Source organism: Triplophysa dalaica, chromosome 23 (assembly GCF_015846415.1).
Source record: "Triplophysa dalaica isolate WHDGS20190420 chromosome 23, ASM1584641v1, whole genome shotgun sequence".
In the NCBI taxonomy this organism is placed as follows: domain Eukaryota; kingdom Metazoa; phylum Chordata; class Actinopteri; order Cypriniformes; family Nemacheilidae; genus Triplophysa; species Triplophysa dalaica.
In genome coordinates, this window is record NC_079564.1 from 9,972,920 (window position 1) to 9,994,208 (window position 21,289).

The window sequence follows — 21,289 nt, forward strand, 5'->3', positions numbered from 1 at the left end:
CTTTTGGATTTCAAAGGGACAGACACAATATCCTGAACATTAATGCATTCCAAAGCAACAGAACATCTCCAAGTGAGAGAAAGATCTCGGAGAGACAGGAAAAAATGTGACAGACAGACAGACAGACAGACAGACAGGCCAAGAGAGAAGAATGAAGGCTAGTAGGAGAAAACAGAAAAAGAAAGACAGTCTGTGACTTGACTTCCCTCACGTACAGAGCAGAAGAGAGGACAGACTAGAATGACAGCAGGAAGTCCAAGAAAGGAAAGAGTGAAACGGCTTCTAAAAAAGAGTGAGAGGTGCCAGTACAGACACAGACTGGAGCTCATCCTCTATTCCTCTTCATGACACAAAGGCTGTCTGCATCACAGCCCCCCCTGTCACCTCGCCACAGTTTTAGCCAAACTTCCAGAGTTTGGGTGAGGAACACGCAGAGGTGTGTGTGCGCACTTTGTATTTGCACTCCTACATCGCAAGACGTCGAAGTTGGTCTTTCATATCATTACATACACATACAGTAATGGCCAAAAGTAATCAGCAGAAGGCATATTTAAACAATATTTGACTTTCATTTCTACCATTAACCATATGAGGTATATGGTACAAAATGGAGAACACACTTAGTTAAGGTATATTTTTGGTACATTATTTTTTTGACTACAGTAATTGTTTGGAAAGTTGACTCTAAAATGTACCATGATTTTTTTATTTATTCTACACAATAATGCATTGAAAAGCAAACAGTTTAATGGAAATAAAGCATTTTAATTAGATGTTAATATTTTCTACATTCTCCTTTTTTTGTCATTTTCCTGGACTTTGTGAATACGTTGTATGTAATATTTTGCCAAGCCTCATTGATTCCTCTCAAAGCTGAGCTTCAATTTATATTCCAATGACACAATACACATTTAAAGTTTTCAATACACCTGTGATAGTTTATAAAAAAAGACCGCATACATACATTTTCCAAAGTTGGATATTAGTTTTGGCCACTATTGTATGTAGGTTTACAAAGAATCTAAGTGGACTGTCATAAGTGGCTGAATGATCATAAACTTAACCAACTTTGAACATTAAATTTAAAATTAACCAGGTTTGTTTTTTATATATATATTTTTAAATAAATACATACAGTGATAGGAAAATTTGTAAAATATTGTTTACAATAATTTATATTCTGTGGTAATCTTCAGAGGTTAAATCCACGGTAAAGACTCAACACGTACTGTTCTTCGAATGAATGAATATATGTCACCACTTGACGTAAAAACTCATCTTCCCATTCATTTGGTTCATACCCTAACCCTTTTAGGCCACGCTCCGAGAGGGAATCCCTGTGGCATGTGATCCGTCTGCCGGGCCGGCCGTTCGATATCGCAGAGAAAGAGAGGCGGAGAGAGATTGCAACACATCCCTGAATGCTGGTACACTCACTTGTACAAATGAGCTTAATGCTGTCGCGTGTGATGCATGACCCGGCGACGCTGATAAAAGGATGGAAGAGGAAGAGAGAAAAGTGTTGGGGGGGTGACACTAATGCCCTAATGGCCTGATGTAATGGCAATGGTTATTGAGCGGATGATGGCGTTGTTGTAAGCGAGCACAGTTAAAGCCGAGGGAAATAGACTAACAGGTGCTGATGCTACACCCGCCGCCCGGAGGAGCGATCTATTCATCTTTGGCCTGCCACACTGCAGGACGACTCCGAGCGCAGCGACCGCTGGGACTGTGAGATTTGACAACAACATGCTTACTTTCATTTATTTGATGCATGCAAATACAAACACGTACACTGGAGCATAAATCCAGATTTGATACTGTTAAGCAATGTTTCCTTTAAAATGCACATTTACACATTTTTATGTTCATATCTGAAAAAGCAAGTTTTGAAATAGGAAAAAGAAGGGAATTTGGTAATGAAGCTGCATGAATTTCCTGTCTTATTTGCATTATAAAGGACATATACCGTAAAGGCACGGCATAGAGATTTAGCTTTTTCTATTTTTGTCATCTCGACTTCATAAAACTTTATTATTATTATGGATCATATTTTTATTTAAAAAGCATGCAATCATCAAAGATTTTAATGATATAATATTGAATATATATATCTCTTTTTTATGAAGTCCAAGCCAACTTATATTTCTTCCATATTACAGTATGCCTTTACAAAGTGCTCAAATGCATGACTGCCCTAATTTCCTTTATGCTCTTGTAATTTCATCTATGTTGTCTTTTTATCTGGCAAGTTTTTCTAAGCCGTGCGCCATTTAAATGCAGCCATGCATGAACTCAGCCTGTTTACACACCAATTTCACAAAGCTCTGGGACCCGCAACAGCGTTTAGCCTCATCAAACACGCACTAATACATCATGCTCTTTTTTCTCACATCAGCGCGTGAAAAGAGGAAAAAACTGACATGAGACATAAAAAGATGGAGAGCAAGAGTGTGAGTACGAAGAGTAACAATAGTAATATATGTGTGTGTGTGGGGGGAAATTGGCATGTGCAATTCAGCACAGCCTTTTCATCTCCACATAAGATACTTCAGACAGATAAGGTGTCTAATCCTCCGCCCGATCAGAAAAAAATCTACATTTTACCAATTAAAGGGTCCTCGCCAGCAGCCAGTGAGGGGTCTGCCTTCCCACTCAGTTTAGTTTATCTCCCCCAGCACAGGGAGGAGCAGCGAGCGGCTTAAAAGTGCTACTCTTACCATATACACACTGACGTAGACCACCCCACAGCGCCACCATCAGACACAACCACCATGAGTGTCGAGAGAATAAGATAGTTGAAGAGAGAGAGGGTGATTTTTATTTTCCCCAACATTTAATCAATGCCGTTAAATTAATGAATCGCCAATAATTGATTCCAAAATGAATGTTTGTGTTTAGAAGATGTATGTGTGTTGTGTATATGTATATATATACATAAACATAATGTACATGTCTATATTTAAGAAATACGCGTATATACTGTATTTATACATAATCTAAATGGTTTTTAATATAAATGTTTATTTATTTAAGTATATATATATATATATGTGTTTGCATTCATATATGCATATATTATATTATATATATTTGACTGTATATAAAAAAATTTTGTAATCGAATAATTGCAATTAATGTGACAGCACTAATGCCCACCGTTGCCAGGATATGAAAAAGTAATAATTTTCCCGTTCAGTCTTGCAGATAGACTTTTCTTATTTTCTCTCTGTTTAAAACTTTTTCTTTGTAACCTCCGGCCCTTCTGAGCCCACACGAATCAGCTTACATTAAAGAGCCCTTATCATTGAGGCTGCCCCTACCGAGAGAGAGGCCACAGATGAAGAGAAAGACTCACCAACCGGGAGAAAGCTATGGCACCTGTAGTGGTGGTATAAGGGCTGGAGTATTTAAAAAAAAGAAAAATAAAACCCACTAAGGAATAACTCAGAGAAAAAGAGGGGAAAATAATGAAATAAAGCAGTACAAATTGACACCCGGCTGGTTTGTGCTGACTGCGTGGTGCAGATAAGTGTGCTTAGTTGCAGAGATTTGATGTTTATCTTATCGAGAGCGCTAAAGCTGTGCCGATAAAAGAGCGCGGCCATGCGTCATGGTGCGAGCATGTTTCACACAGACGAAACCCGCAGCATGGAAAAATGACATGTAGGCATGCCACCTCAATTTAAGCGTGGGGTAAAAAATACAATTTAAAAACGAGAAAAAAAAAACTATTTTAAACTGGTAAACTAAAGCTTAAAAGACAGAACGACAAAATGTTTGCTATCTTTTTTTGCAATTTTGTTCTTTTACTTCTTTTTAAAATCTCATGGCGGTTGTGGGATATGGGGGAGGGGCGGTGGATCGCTTTGATATATGGAAATCTAAGTCCTCTTTGTTGGATGAGATTCACTGTGGTCCGCACACAGCGCTCATCCTATTACTGAGAGAAGAGTGATAAGAACCATCAGCCCTCGCTTGGCTAAATTAGTGGGGAGGGACTCTGTAGGCAAATATTTTTATTAGCATGTCCCCCGTTTCAACGGAAGCAAAGAAAACAACAAAATAAAACACAATAAGCGGATAAAAGCGACGGAATCGAAAAACAAAGGCACCCTTTTATGTGAAAGAGCGTTGAGAATCTGATTTGAGGAATAACGATGAAGACAAATAATTATGTGGATATCTAAACAACTGGATTTACAGAATTTGGATACAAATCATACACTTGGATTTAGGACTTATTTTGGTAACAAACATTAAAGTTGAATCAAATGCTATCCGGAACTTTATCCCCAAAATATTTCTCTTTTTTTAAAAATAAGTTTCTTTAAAAACATTTTTTTATAATTATTCTGCAAACATTAAGTATTATATAAGATCATATTAAATAGGAGTTTATACAACTAATTTTATACATATTTTCACTAACAAAATTGAGCTTTTAAAACGTAGAAGAAATAGCTAGATATTTCGCAGCTGTCTTTCTGAAACCATTTATCTTCATATTGCATGATTTTTTTGTCATAAATCATTACTATTAGTCACCCTTTATGTTTGTCACTGCATTTATCTTACCAATAGCACCTGAAAAAACTGCACAACACAACAAATACTGCAAATATCTAACCAATTTAAAGTATTAAAAGTGCTTGTCAACTTTGACAACACAGTATTAAATCATTTCAAAAGTACAGTGTTTTTTCAATTCGCTGAAAAAAGAGAACCAGAAACCAGCTGAAACCAGATTTGGACATCGAAGGTTTCAGCGATGAAACATATCACCAAAAACAATCCTATCACATTTAAACAAAATCTGATTCTTGTCCACTACCCAATATTCAACATTCTTGTCTAAAACCTGCAAACGCTCGCCACACAAACAGAAACACACACACGCGGCCCTCATAGCTTTCAAAGACATGGGCAAGAAGTTGTCGAGATCCTCAAGCTTTAAGCTCAGACCTTCATATGTGGGAGGCAGGCCATTCCAAGTGGAGGCTTTCAATTATAGATAGGGGTTAGCATGGCCGCCATGGATTGCCATGTCAGAGCCGGATAGACAGCCGTGGAGAACTGGGAATCTTTCTATCAGATGTGTGTGCCTTTGGGGGTTGGTGTGTGTTTCTGTGAATGTGTGTGTATTTGTGTTGATGATAGGAGAAAAGAGAGGTTAAAAGAATGGCTGTGTGTGTGTGTGTGTTGTCCAGAGAGAAGGGGGGCAGAGCGCTGTATTTTCACAGGAAGTGGGCTTTCATGGCTGTTCGCTTTCTGCCTAAACCTGGACAGGGCTGTGACAAATGGGACGTCTGGAGCGCAGGTGTGTGTGTTTTTCAAGCTTCATCACAAATGATCGTATGAAGATACTGAATGATTTCATAGATGTTATGAGGGGCCGCTCACATGTACGAGCTGTTCCTGGGTGTCAAACTCCCTGCAGCAACCCTCCCAGTGGCAGTTGGTCTCGTACACCACCTCCGGCTCCTGCTTGCCGTCCTCTTTATCTCCTTCCTCTTTCACCAGAGTCATTCCATCCGTTTGCTCCTGTACACATAAAGTATAGAGATGCCTTAAGTGTGAAACACGGGATCCAAAAGTAAACTTTAATTTTGTTTACACAGGCAATGCTTGAATCTGGTTTAAAACTGGATTAAAGTTATTTACAGTGTGCGAGCTGCAATGTCAATGATAGTCTTTATGTTACATACGACTGCTAATTTGCATAATCACATTTGTTTACACGTGATTTCGTAAAAAGCGATGTGTCGAGATCTGTTACTTAAAGAAAAAACACCCATTTATATTGCCAATAAATGACTTTTGGTTACGTTAGCTACAGATCGCTGTCTGTGTTAACTTCATTTGTGTTTCAGTAATGCTGGCAATTATGTACGTACATGCTTTCTGCCGCACATCAAAACATGCACAAATATTACACTAATGCATATTACTGCAGACTGACGTGAAGGAAATTGCTCCATTCTAAGATAAAATTCATTGGCTGGGATGTTAAATGAGAGTCCTTCACCGGTGCAGACGAAAAGGTGGATGATAAATGATGTTGCTTTGAATACAAGACAGCTGGATGAGTCTTATTTGTATCATGAAAACAATGCTCAAGTTCATAAAAATAAATGTGACATTTGGAATACCTCCTGAGAGAACACACGGCTGCATGAGTTACAGTTAAGCTTTGCTTTATTTTATTCTTTTATTAAAGAAAAAGTGCCATGATGCCCTGGAACAAGAGCTTTCCTCTGTAGGTCCCACAAATGATGAGGTCTGAATGATCTCGAGTTTTCTGGAAGTGTTAACAGCTTTGAAAATGCAAACAAGGTTTTCTGAATTCAGAGGCCTGCAGGCATGTGTCGGTTATATATCTGATTTAGCTCCGTTTGGATTGTGAAGCAATAGACGTTTTTCTGTCTGTCTATCAACAAGGACCTCTATGGTCCCCGAAAGCTGTACGGTGTAAAAGCAGCACTAAAAACGCCGCTCCAAATTTGAACAGATATACGAGCGGGCATTTAAAGAATTTAACCTCCCGCTCCTTTCACAGAGTGCTGTATTACTCTAGTTGTATTTCACTGTCTGGTTAAAACTGAGATTGAGTCGACGTCTAAATTCTGTTTGGACTAAACTAGGTTAAAGGGACAGTTCAGGCAAAAATAAAAATTCTCTCATTTTGTTCACCCAGTTGTTTTTTTATCTGTGGACCACAATGGAAGATATTTTGAGAAATATCATATCAGAATAAATAGAAGTCCATGGGGACCATCGTGGTTTAGTTAAAGTGATAGTTCAACCATAAAATGAAAATGCTGTTGTCATTTACTCAACCTGTTGTCATTTGAAACCTTTATGACTTTCTTCCACAGAAAACAAAAGAAGATATTTTGAAGAAAGTTGGTAACCGAACAGCACTGGCCCCCATTCACTTCTACTGCATGGACACAAAACCAATGCAAGTGAATCGGGGCCAATTAACAACATTCTTCAAAATATCTTCTTTTGTGTTCTGCAGCAGAAAGAAAGTCATACAGGTTTGTCATGACAAGAGGGTGTGTAAATGAAGACAGGCTTCTTATATTTGGGTGAACTATCACTTTAACTAAACAACGATGGTCCCCATTGACTTCTATTTTATTAATTTCTCAAAATATCTTCCATTGTGTTCCACACTCATAGATTTTGACATTAATGAAGGCAGAAAATGTGAAGAAAAAGGAAATCGAAGAAAAACACAACCACATTAGCTAGGAAACAACATTTCTCGTCCTTTGGATGTCATCCCACAGCCAAATCTGCCTAGCCAGCCATCAGTTCTGGTGGGCATTGTAGCAAACGTGTCATCTAATTTTTCTTTCATTTTTCCATTCAGTTAAGCATCTGATTACAGAAAAACAATTTCCTTCTGGAGCTGTGGAGATCAATGGGGCTTATCGCATCTAAGGCAGTTCCACAACAGGCCACCAAATCAAACACGCAAATAAATAGCTTTGCAATACGTCACATAATTGGTCCCTGAGCTCTCGCTGCGTGTGCATGTGTGGGAACTGCTTTCTTGAGCCTTTTATGTTATGCGTGTATTTTTCAGCTGTATGTGTGTGTGTGAAGTGCATACCTGCATGCTGACGGCTCCGGGGCTGGGCGGCACTTCGTCTGGTTTGAGTTTGGAGCGTTTGTGGTGCATGGGGTCCCCTGTGCTGCTCACGGCTGACTCGCTGGTGGGTTTGCTCTGGAACGATTTTAAGAATTCACATATGCACAATATTAAGAAAACTGACAAAAAATATTCTCTTTACAGTCAATATAAAGTGTTAAAATGCTAAAATGATTATTTTTATAAGACTAAAAGGTTTATTTTCAAAGTTATTTCATTTTAATGGCAAAGAGGGTAAGGGGACCATATGTGCCCTTTTTCCCGGACACGTCCTGGTCAGGATTTCATGTCCGCATTTGTCCGTCATCAAGGTTTATTATTTCTGGTTTTCTTTCAGAAAAGCAACGGTTATATTTAAAGGTAAGAATGATGATATGATTATACATCTTAAAATAAATAAATGTTAATATTATTTAATAATAATTTTTATCCGAAATGTGAGAATCTCGATGACGTATGCGGTGGACAAATGCTACCTCTCAAGGATGCACCCAAAATCCTGGCCAGGGTGTGTTTGGGAAAAATGGCACCCGATTGGCTTAAATGGTTAAAAGCGCTGATAAAAATCCTCATAGAAATTTTCAAATGACCCTTATAGGCTTTTCAATCAGAACTCTTCACATAGTCCATTATATTATCATGATCGTCAGGAAGAAAACAAATTATAATAAACAAATATAATACAAAATGCGTATGACAAGGAGTATTTTCCAAAGGGTACCTTTTAAAAAATCCACAAGAAACAAGGAACGGAAGTACACGTAGACATAGGCTGCGTCCGAAATCGCATACTGTGACAGTACATACTGAATTAAATTAAGTAATTTTAGTGAAAGTGCATTGAAAAGAGATGAGATTCAGACACATACAAATTGAGATGATTCTGTCTCAGTCCTTGTTTTAAAAAACATGGTATTGCCAAGGTATCATGTCCAAAAGAAAAAGTGTACTTTAGTGTACAGTCTAAAAACAATCCACTCCCACCCAAAAAAGCCACTGACATCTCCAAACACAGACGTTATTCCCAATCTGACCCTGAAGAGCAATAACAGCTCCTTTGACTCTCATTCACCACCTCTTTCTCTCTCTATCTCTGTCTCACTTGCCAGGGAAAGTCCCTTGTGACTGACCAGTGTTTAGTGGGAGAGAGAAAACTAAAATTCCCGAATTGGGGGATTCTTTGGCTCTGAAGGAAGACTCATCCTGCCAGACTCTTCCAGTGGAGTGAACTCCAGTAGAGTTTCCCTCGTTCTTAAAGTCATACACATATTCAGAATGTCAGGCTGATGTGAATGTGATTCACAAATGATCCTGCATGTGTGTTTCGAAGACTTATACATATAGTAATAATAGGTTGCAGAATTAACCAAATAATTAACGTACACCTACAGTGAAGGATCAGCTCACCCCCAAAATGAACATCTTTATAATTTCATAATTGTCCTCAAAATTTCCCTATCCTGATTTCCCGTGAAACACAAAATAAGTTTAGCTACATAATTACAATTCAGAAAGCTATTTAATTGCCGAATGATTACATTTATTTTTAATTTGACATTATTAAATTTGTTATTAAACTATGAAACCTACATGTGTACCAAATTGGAAGGCCAAAAAAGCCAGTTTAGCTTTTCTGTGTATAGTTTTGAAACCGAACAAACTTTGCAGACACACGGCACATCCAGTATATGAAACATACAGCATTTGATCGTGTCTTTGATCGTATCCTATATGATTCCACACCAATGAAACACAAGCATCTGCTATTTTCTCCGTCTGTCACTTTGAGCAATGCTCTCACCGCCCCTCCGTTCTCATTAATTGTTCTTTTATGACCACATTGTGAGACAAATGTCCCACGATGCCCTTCTATTAAAGAAGCTGGTTCAGTCTCTAGGGTGAGGCGGGGGAAATGGATGATGCTGAGTTGGGATGGAGTGGTGGAACTTTAATGATTTGAAAGGAGGGACTGCACTGGAAAAATCTCCAGGAAACTCATTCGCTGTCTCACCGAGGTACTCGAGAGCAAACTGTTACAACAAACAGGGGATCGATACAAAGATAGATCTAAACAATGAGACGCGCTCAACAGCTTTTAACGCACCGAGTAAAAATGTACAGAGCTTGCTCGGGCGTAAAAACCCGAAGTAAAACACTTCTACGGCCATCCTTCAAAGGGAAGGTTTGGGAATGTATCTGCGCGTGATTAATGTTGAAGGTGGAGGGATTTTTTGCTGCTAACAAGCGGGGTGTTGTTTTTCAAAGGTGCCTTGCGGGCAGGCTCACCGGCTCTCCCCGCCGAGACACAACACAGAGACAACGCGCTCACGAGGGAAAAACTCCCATGAGGCCCGTCTGCGAGGGAGGGCTACCTGCAGCCAGACTTTTCTCCGCTGTTTATATATGCTGCCGCGTTGGTGGTGCGTGTTTTCATAAGGCGCACACAATAATAAATAGCGGCAGCTCTTGTGATGATAAGCGCTGAATAAATTTAGGCCTTAAGGGGGGAAAATCGCTGTGTGATCTAAACGACTTCTGTTGCTGTTTAAAACCAGAACACCCAAAAGCAATCATGTTAAATTATTAAAAAATGCACTGTGCTGCTGAAGCTGAGGAGCGAAAAATTTGTTTTATCTCATATTAGGTCATCTTGCGTGTGCTCATATTATAACTGACTTGTGAAGGTTGGAGCTGTGGGGTAGACAAAGTGAGCTGTGGTGCCCATACGGGAGATGCAGGTTTAAATCCAGTCTTGTCTCCATTGTTTCTTGTCACCAATCAATAAAAGGCAAAAATAACTAATAGTAAACAAAAGGACTAACCTGTAAGTCGATTGAGGCCGTGGAACGCTCCGTAGGTGCCAGGCTGGAGGGGGGAATACCAGGGACGGGTCTCTGGGTGGCAAAGGCAGGAGCTGGATGCACGAGGGGCGGACTGTGACCAAACGCAGAACCCACAATGCCCGGTTGCCGACTGATCAGCTGCTGATGCATCTGTAGTGCCACAGGGTTTGGAGGATACGCAAAACTTAGCGCAGGGCTGTAATGATAAAAAACATGAGAAAGTTTATAAATCCATAGGAATCAGTGAAATGTGGTCATGTGCTGCTTTTAAAACAATTTTTAAATTAAATTCTTGTCTGCATATTAACAGTTTATTCAATATTAGATGTTTATAGATGATTTACTGGTTTCAATCATAACTCAAAAAACATCCAAACAATAATAAAATATACTTAAAAAATGAACACATGCAAAAAATCGTTTAATTCTTATTTCCACTCTTATTTCCACTAATATCACAAAATTAGGGTATTTCAATTAATTTGTTCATTTATTTATTTTATTTTTAATTATTATTGTTTTGTCATATTATTATAGATTTTTATAAAAACTATTTGATGAATGATAAACTATTTGATAAATCAAATATATTCTATAAAAACTCAAAATACGACATCAAAGTTAGAAAATATAAAATAAACCTTTTCATGTGTTTTTCTATGTTGTTCTCAAGTTTTTGTTGTTTTAAAGCTGTTTTTAAGCATATTTTTCCCGACCAAAATTAGGGGTAATTAAATAACTTTTTTGCAGTGTACCAAACAAGTATAACTTAAACACTGCACTCAAAAAACTAGAATATTAATGACGTATAACAAAAATCATGTATCAAATACAACAAAGTTTCAGAATGATTTCCAAAAATGATGAATAACCTACAGAAAATAAGAGATGTATTTAAACTTTCATACATCACTTGTTCCTCTATAGATGCCATAGTCTTTAATGATAAAACACTGATGCTCAATAACAGAAATTCATAGGGGGTTCCATTCATCGTGGGACACGCAGGCCGCTTCACGCAAGCTCATACGTCTACTGGTCTTATTACAGGCCGAGAGGAAATCAATGCAGCTAGACGCAGAGTGGCTGACCCCGCTGTCTCATCACTCATTGGATCTGGACCCTCGCCTGCCATCTCTGTCTCCATGCACACAGACGCACCACATATGACTGATTAGCTTATGAAAACAAATCACTGATTAATCGCTCTCAGTAGGTCCATTTCTGTCCTTCCTCTCTCTATGTTTGATCCTCCCACACACACCCAAACCAGGTAAAGACACTTCCTACAGTGTTGGATGCCAAACGTCACACTGACTGACACCCCACCAGGGTGGCTAACTGTGTTTCACATACTGCAAATCACTGATTAGGTAGATCTGCTAGGTAGATCCATCCTTCTGCCTGTCTGATAGCCAGTTTTAAGGAATATGCAAACAATACAAAATACCCATGTTATTTTTTGTAAATATTAAGTATATATATAATAATTTGGGTTAATTATTACACTCTCATCAAGCGATATGTATAGAAAATCCCCCCCCCTCAGTTTTTATACAGTTACATACATTATAACAAATGACAGTTATAACAAATGAAAGATATAAAGTTATACAAGTTGTAGAGACTACAAGTTACTGATAATATCTTCATAGAGTTTGAGAAAACTTAAATTGTACCAGGTAGCTATAGTTAGTAAAATCAACATGTGGCCCTGCATATATAAACTGAAGTCATTTTTTGGTTATGCACTGTTTTCTACAGTAAATTCATTCCAAATAACATAAATAACATTCTGTGAAAATGTCAAAAATTTATTGATTAGGAAGCCTAAAGCTAGTAAAAAATAATAAGTGTTAAACTTAAAAATAAAATGAAAAATATTATTAATTTCAGAATTTAAATTCACTATTTTGGGGTTTAAATGAATAAAAAATGTAGTACTGTATATTGAAATCTATCATGTAATCTGTAATTTACAGCGATTTTTTTGTCATATTTGGCTACGAGTACTTACTCAATGAAACTATAAGACTTTAGCCTTGAATTCACAGAGAGGGTCACAAAGTTTTCTTATTACACATTAAAATCAAAAACATAAAATTCATTCAATTCGGAAACGATTTTAACAGTACGATAAGAAATATTTCTTTAGTTGAAGTAAAATCCCTGAATTTTCATCTATAATTTTTTTCCAATACAAATGAATCCAAACATGATGTGAATGCAACATTACTTTTGTACCCTTTGAAGAAAAGAAGCAAAAATATGGCAAAGTTGAGTAAGGACTGACAGAATTAGACAAATTAAAATGTTAAACATGCATTGGCAAAGCAAGGGTTTAGTGCATCAGCATCATAACATTGATCAGCTACGCGTCAATAAATCCCTCAGTGATGTGACAAACACTCTATTATCCATTAAAATTCCCACAGGCCCAGCTGTCTATGAACTCCAGCAACATGAATTATTCCACAGCTAAATGACCACTGAAGTAGATAAAAAGTTTGATTAAGAGATGGTAAGATCGAAGCACTCTTTCGTTTCACCTCGGACAGACTGGTTTCATTCGCTTCTTCCACAAAAGATTCTCTCTTTTTCCCATTAAAGCATGTGTTACTGTCCCTGGCCCAGACTTTGCTTACTTCCCCCGCTCCCCCCTACGTGACCCTTTCATCCGTCATCTTCCCCTCCTCTCCTGTTTCCAGGCGTGAGCGATTGCACGGCGGCAGTGTTAGGCTAAAGCTCTCCTCGGCTGATGGAGAGAACATTAATCAGGTGATGCATATCAGACAGACGAGTGTTAGGGAGGAGGGGAAGAATGTGTTCACACGCTTCCTCCTAATAGCGCACTCTATGTTCTCTCGTTTATTTCTCCATCCCGCGTTCATTTATCACTCGGCTGCTGAGGATATGCCGGAGTGACCGGTTTCGCTTTTCCTCTCTATCTCTTCCTCTACGTTTCTCCTGTGTGCCACTTGCTTCATTTTCAGATTTTGTAAAGGGGTCCAAAATTACAGCTCGACCAAACTGCCTGCAGTCAATGGCGTGTTCACCTGCGTTCTTCGCCACAAATATACAATGTATAATTTTTTTCATGAAATAATACAAACTACAGTTTCATGGCAAGTATACATATTTAGCGAATTATTCTTTGCATTAATCGGTGTGACAGATGCTCTTTTAGTCCCTTATTCATACTATCATTACTATGACAGCATTTTAGTGCCACATTAAAAAAAGATTTCAACACTGTTAAGATTATTTTTGATGTGAAAATGTTTCATCCTTCTACTTTTGCTGACAAAATCGCAAAGCATATTCTTCTTGCTTTGACTTGTCTTTTCTCACCTCCATTTTGATACTCATGAAGTAAAACTGAGGGCTGTGCCACATCTTACATATTTCTGTGGTGCGTGTGGTGATACCTGATGGTGCCGGCTGAGAGATGCCCGTATGATCCACCGGTGGACGAGCTGGAGCGGGAATTGTTAAGTATAGTGACCAGGGAGGTGGGCGAAGTGCGTATCATGGCCTGTAGGTCAAAATTGGGGTCGGACAGAGAAGGGGAGCTGGTCAGGGGGCGTTTTCTGCTGGGCCGAGCTGCGAGCCTTGGACTGGGAAATCGAGAACCTGAGAGAGAGAGAGACATAAAGAGATGAGCGGGAAGTCATAAATGGTAAGTTATGCATTAAAACATGATGCTATCACAACTGGCGCAAAAATACATATGAAGTGCCAGAATGCATTTTGTTTTTCCTTTTCTTTTTAAGACGTTAAATTGTATTCATCACAATCTGTTTTTATTTATCATCCTTCTTTTAAAAGAGCTTTTACTATCGAAAGGAGGAATGGAAATCCCACTAATACCAGATATTTTATAGTCTTGTCAGCCGGGCACAAATAAATCACCATCATTTTCCTAAACGTTCCAATTTTCTTGTGGTTAGTGTATTTGTGAGTTAACCACACAAAACGTTTTGCTGACCGAGATTCATGACAGTTTTTCAGTTTCAACTAATTTATTGATCAGTTGTGTACATTCAGAGATGACCACATATTCTGCATTGCGTGCACTATAAAAACGAAACTTTGGCGTCTTTCCCACAGCGTTCTGCCAGCGTCACTACATTATTTAATCACGTTTAATTGGTTTGAATAGTGCGTTAGCGCTGAATGGAAATGCACTAGGCTGTTTTTGAAAAGCAGATTGAACGCAGACAGGCCCTCCACTCCACACAATGACTGGCACCTACAGATTAAGAAATGACTTTTGTTGTCTTTTCATTGGCAGATGTCACAAACAAGAAAGAACGAAACTGAGGAAGGAGCGTAAGCAGGAGGGGAAGAGACGGGTGCTGGGGGGTGGTGGCGCTCTTTTGTTGTGTGGAGTGACACAATGACTTTATGACTCATATTTTTTCTTTCAGTTGTTCTGTACTTTTTTTACAGAAAGCACGCAAACAAAACAAGATTACGTGCTCAGTTTCTCTCTCTGACTCTCTCTCTCTCTCTCTCTCTCTCTCGCTCTTGTTTGACACATACAGTGATTAGAGGGTCTGTCATTCACATTTAAATCAGTGTGTGTGTGTGTGTGTCACCACATGTAGAACATCTTTCTGCATTGTTGGCATTCTGCTTAAAACTGTGCTTTAGGGTTTGAATGTTTGTTGATGTGTGTGGCAAAAAAAGTCACACACATGAAAGCTTACACACACGATAAACCCAAAGCTTCACACATGCATCACAACATGTACAGTACAGGGCAAAATCTAAATTGACTCTTCTCATTTCAAACTTTCTTCTACAGAACCCAAAATATATTTTGAATAATCGAACAATGGCTATACCCATTCACTTCTATTGTCCAGAAACAAAACCATTGCACCTCAATGTGTACTATCAGTGTTCAGTTACCGACATTCTTAAAATGTCTTTGCGTTCTGCAGAAGAAAGAAAGTCGTACAGGTTTGGAATGACCACAGTGAGTACACACATGCCCAAAGACTAATAACTGCACTTAACAGGGTTTCAAATGAAGGTGTTCGGCTTTAATAAAGATGCACCAGCGTCTAACCGACGACGGCTCATTAGCGGCTAACGCGTTAAACAATCCAGCCTTGAACACAAACACACAGGACAGGTTCATTCGTTCATTATCCAGCTCTTCTCTGAAACTAATTACAATGATGTGAGCTGAGCTCTTAACCGCAACTCTGCTACCCCCGTCCCCATTATTAACAAAAGCTTCAAGATAAGTCACTTTTCTACATTCACACCCTCTCTTCAAATCTATATATCATAAAAGAGAGCTTTCAAGTGTTAATTCGGCTCGCGTGGAACACACATAGTTAAAACAGGATGAGTTATTACAAGAGGCTGATTACAGGCGATTTGAAATGGGGGGGACGCCAACGTCTCCATTTGAAACCCCTGGCCTTAATTGTTTTGTTTCAGTCTATTAATCTTAAACGGTGCCACAGAAGAAAGGAATTCTGCCGTGATGAATAGTGGGACATTCCAATTCCCGTTTAATAGCAATTAATTTTTTGATACCCATGCAAGTTTGGCTAGTTTTAATTAGTTTGTGATGAACAGGGGAGCGGGGACGCCGGTGACGTGCTGACTGGATGTATTCGCATCAAAGACTGGCGGGCCAGTCCATTCGACCCCTTCTCAGAATCACTGTGCATTTAATTTCCTATTTACACTTTAAAATAACTCATTTGCATAATGCACGTCCTGCACGCTACCTCCCCCTCTCCTCTTTGAAAGCATTCGATGGGACAATTTAAGCAGTTTAGTTCATTATCTAGGAATGTTCTAGAGAAATAAAATTCTGCTTCTCAAGGAAAGAGTTTTTTCCAAAAGGCTCTTCGCCACTGGATCTTAACCTTTTAGACTTCAAAGCTCTCTCATTAACCACAACAATATTTGTAGGCTGCCAACACACAATTTCTTCTTAGTACAACTAGAAAGATTTAGCTATAAAACTAACTAAGTATACCTAGATACTTAGAAATATTTATAAAATATTTGTAGTTATATTAGCTTATTGTAATGCTTGTTATCTTTCATTTGTTATTTACTTAAAAAATTAATTTAAATAATTCCAGTCATTCCAACAAAACATATTCTCTATTTTTGAGGTGGCTAACATGACTGAATTCATACATTTGCACATTTTAGTATGATTTGCAGACCTGGTACTAGGCTAGCTCAACTGGGGGAACAATGTATCTTGGTTGGACAGATATTTAATCATAGGTTATTCCATGCATCCTTTTTCTGTGATGAAATTAACAGTCCATGTTTATTGGATAATACAGACAAAAAGTATTTAATTTTTTATTATTAATAAAAAATATTTCAGCTGGTTACTTTTGACCCAAGAAAAGTCTGGGGTGGCAATGCCCCCCTTGCTCTACCCAACCTCCCCCCAGAGCCCGGCTTTTAAAATAGGTGCTTTATATCTAATAATCAAATCTTTCCATATAAATGTATTCAAATCAGCCTCGTAAAATAGTTATGAATTCCAGTGAAATAAGGCCGGTCATTCTGAGGCCCACTTTGAACTTGGTTCTAGGTGCTTCACAGGAATCCCATTGAAAAAACATTTTTGGTTCCCCAAGGATCATTTCTTCGTTACTATTTTTAGTCTGAAGAACCTTTTCAACTACAGAGTTTTTGTGCAACAGAAAGTTTTTGTGGATGTTCGAGGTTGTTTATGTGACCATTAAACAATATGAGACCATAGAAATACGTAGGAAGGTATGGTCTATATAAGTAGAGAGTACAGAAAGTGTCAAACTTACTTTCCATAGCCTGCAGGTACTCCATGTGCAGAGCGTTGCTTCCAGGCCCTGTTGTTGATGCCACTGAGGGTATGAGGTCAGCGTAGGGACTGCGATGACCCGCAAGCAGTGCCATCTGGTGGTAGTACTCCGCTGTGGTTAAACCTGTGTGGGGCGCTGAGGGGTCAAACCAAAAAGAGGGGGCATAAATGAGACAATGAAAGATATTTTGCTCTCTCTGATTCTCTCTCCCTTTTTATGTCATTAGTCGATCACCCACCCCCTCTATAGCTAGTGATATGAATCCTAGAACTGCACCCTAAAAATAAACTTTTGGCAACGTGGTTTTGTTTGCAAATAACACAATTGTGACAACACACACATATGCACACGCAAAAAGAAAAAGACAGTAACTCTGAATGCAAATACAAAATCAGTTTAGCTACGCAAAGTGCGGTGGATAATTCCTGTCTTCTTCCCCAGAAGAAACAAATGGGTCGGATGAAAAGATCTCGACTGGTGCCTGAACTGAATGCACGGAATATGCTTCTCTGATTGGTTGTGTGAACGTAAGAAGAAATTCCAAAATAATTCGATGTGGGTATTATGTCTTAAGTCGAGCGGGAGGGGTTGGTGGGGCTTCTTTAATTGTCTCTGTTGTTTCTCTTGCCTCAGCTCTCACATTGAGCTGTAATGTGCCTTATTCTATGCTCATGTGCGGAAAGAGCTTTGCGGAATTTCTAAATGGGAGATGTTGGCAGAGAGATGCACGGCTGGCGGTGGGAAGGAAACAGGCGAGGGGGTTCTGGTGCGGGATATGGGAGTGGCAGATTTTAAGGATGAATGTGCACCCTCGGTTTGCTGGGAAACAGAGCCAGGAGGCATCCTGATGCTGGAGCACATCTGGCATTGAGAAGGGTTTTCCAAAATGTGTTTCAAAAAAGGGATCAAATGCTAGGGAGGATGCAAAATAGGGAAAAAACAGTAAAACCCCCATTAATGTTGAATTTAATATCAATACTTATAATATGATTATTAATTCATGTAGATCTTTTATTAATAAAGAAACAAATTCATTTGCAAAATGCATTCATGTACTACTTTTGTACTATTGAGAATTTATATGAAGAGACTATGTTACTTCTTCCATAATTTATTAACAGACTTAAAAGAATTTATGCTTTCCAGACAGTATTAACATTGTATTTCATCATAATATGCGTTACAAAGCATCTATATTCCACACTAGAGAAAAACAAAAATACCAAAAGCTTGTTTATCATCCCAACTCATGCCTTCACTCCAAAAACAAATCACAGTGCATCACCCAGTTTACTTTATCTCTTAATAACTATCCATCTGGGAATGTTGCTCACTAATGTAGACACATGTGGTTGACGGCAGCAAACCTTTGGGTGACATGAAATGGCACCACAGTTCAATACAGCGATGATTATCTAAGGCCTCTGGGAGACCCCTCTGATTAACCCCCTTTGGTTTCTGAGCTTCAGGCTTCAATTAAAACTCCATGCCTGAGGAAAGGGCCGAGAGGCTCTTTAAAAACAGCAGGCTCTTGCTGACCCTGTAATGGATTTCCCAGTCCGGCTTCACGTGAGAAACCAAAATGGCTCCCAGCAGGCCTCTGGAGTCCATCCTGTAACTGTTCCCCCTTCCCATCCTTCCCTCCCTCTCGTGCCCTCTGCCCTCAACTGTGGACTTGAACTTCGCCCCATCTCTTAACTCAGGATGTGATCGCTAGACTCTTCTGACACGCTGAATGTTCCTCCAGAGATTTACTGACATGAGACGAAGATCAAAGAGAGTGACCCCAGTAAACCATCAAAGTGTGGCTTTCTCCTTGAGAGAGAAGCAGCATAGACAGGTAAACTGGGGATATAGATGAAATAGATAGACCTGACCAAAACTATTATTCATTTCACAACATCATCTGGGATACCATCCGTACTAAACTTAAATTCATTTTAGAAAGCTGTGGTTCAGTTTTGGAAAGATATTAGCGGTCTCAGAATGGGTCCCTGTGGTACTCACCATCTGCAGGACTGAGGCCTCTAGCTGCAGATATCATAGAGAGAGAGGGACTACTGTGCAGCGATCGGATGTAGTCCATGTAGGGTTAATGTACGAATGTGGGGGGTTAAAGGGCGACTCCGCCCCCACTGAAGGGTTCCGGTGCGGCGAGATCCGGATGAGGGAGATATCAGAAAACGCTGGGCTGGCTGCCAGTGCATGAGGCCTAGAATCAAAAAGAAAGAAAAGCATTTAAGCACCTCAGGAATCTATTTCATGCCGAGTGTATACTCAATCAGCTCTGGGATGTTCCAAGTCTCTGGGTTTATTTGCAAAATGTAATGTTAACTATGGATGTACAACCAAAACACATGCATATATTTAGAGGAAAGGCACACAAGAAAGCACCGCTCTGCACAAGCCTCTAAAGCTCGGCATGTGATCTATTCATTCCGGATCCTTGCTCCAGGTCTAGTGTCTGCACAGAATGGTGTAGGAGCTGAGCAGGAAATGAATGGTGACACGATCTATCTGCCTTCATCTGCTGGGCCAAATCACAGAGCGAGAGGGAGAGAGAAATTCCAACAGCTCCCCCTCGCAGACATTTCCTTAGATCAAAGCCAGCTTTCAACACATCACATTTTAATCAGACAAAGACGGCCAGGAATTCTCACCGCTACCCACAATGCCTTGCTGGATTTTTTTGGAGCCTGTTACTGGCATTCTGCTCAAGATTCTTTTATTTAGGTCTTGACCCAAAAAAAAACAATTATTTCATTTTCTAGTGATTTGTTCGGAACTACATGATTGTCATGAGGATTTCCACTTGACTGTTTTTTAAATAGCAGCCACTTTAATTGGTGGGTTTGTGGTAAAGAGATCTAGGCTTGTTTTAAATTCAAGTAAAAGGTGAACATGAACTTTACTATGACTAAACATTTAAAAAATTGTGAAATGTTTTGTTGAAAGTTTACAAGATAATAATAATTGGCCCTTAAAGTGAAAACCAGGACACGAGAAAAAAATCAAGTACAGTAAAGTCCTGTAAAGAACTTTGACTTCAAGTGACCTCTTTTAAGGACCGGATGGACCCAATTACAGACTAAAGCTTGCCCCCCTCTGGATTCTGTCCTGTAAGCCTCTGGAGTCTACTTCACCCAGACCTAATAAAAGAGTTCTGTACCCCATAATAGAGGACAAGAGCGGACGCAACAAATAACTGCTCGCCATCAGACAAAAGATTTCTGATAGGATTGCTTGGAGAACAAAAAAGCCAAGTAAAAAAGATGACTATGGGTTGACTAGTCGACATGAATGCTCTGGCGTGACATTTAAAGCTTGATGTCGACTAGTGTGACTTTTAAGCTAGCTTCTACAATTAGATATTTTAATATTATAGGCTATTTTTGTACTTGTTCCCCGTTTAATGAAACATGAACGAAACAGTATACATTTTTCTCATATTGTCACTGAGGTGTTGTGTTTGTATGTCCACTGATATAAGTGTCTGCTGCATTAGGCTAATAAATATATTGACGTTGTTCTAAAGTCAAAGGCTGTCACAAACAAATTGTCACATTTCTCTGTTGTTTCATCTATTAGTGCACATGACACTTTCAGTTGACTTAAATGCAAGGTACAGACACTTCAGATCTGAAGTAACTAGTGCTTTAGAGATCCACCTGCTGATATTTCACTGCATACCACAGCACGTACACAAGGGTGTCTTACTACCCACACACATCAAAACATTTCCTATTTTATTTATTAATGACGTCATCGACTAGTCGATTTCCCAACTTTTATCACATAATAGTCGACCTCAAAAAAATCTAAGGTCGTTCAACTCCTACTGTAGACGCATACTATTCACTTTAGCAATTTGGCTCAATCTGTGCCCAATGTTGCATTGTTTGATACAGCAGAGATGTACTTTCACATAAAGTTCAAATGAAATGTGC

The 21,289-nt window shown here is 39.0% G+C and overlaps 1 protein-coding gene across 1 annotated transcript in view; it reads right to left on the reverse strand.

Moving 5' to 3' along the window:
- The window catches only part of gli3 (GLI family zinc finger 3), a 111,870-nt gene that overhangs the window by 9,482 nt on the left and 81,099 nt on the right, over window positions 1-21,289 (reverse strand). The window contains 7 exon segments of the mRNA XM_056737851.1: window positions 5,404-5,544; window positions 7,625-7,738; window positions 10,486-10,702; window positions 13,935-14,139; window positions 17,322-17,477; window positions 19,350-19,436; window positions 19,439-19,554. Of these exon segments, the coding sequence (XP_056593829.1) occupies window positions 5,404-5,544; window positions 7,625-7,738; window positions 10,486-10,702; window positions 13,935-14,139; window positions 17,322-17,477; window positions 19,350-19,436; window positions 19,439-19,554 (1,036 nt within the window).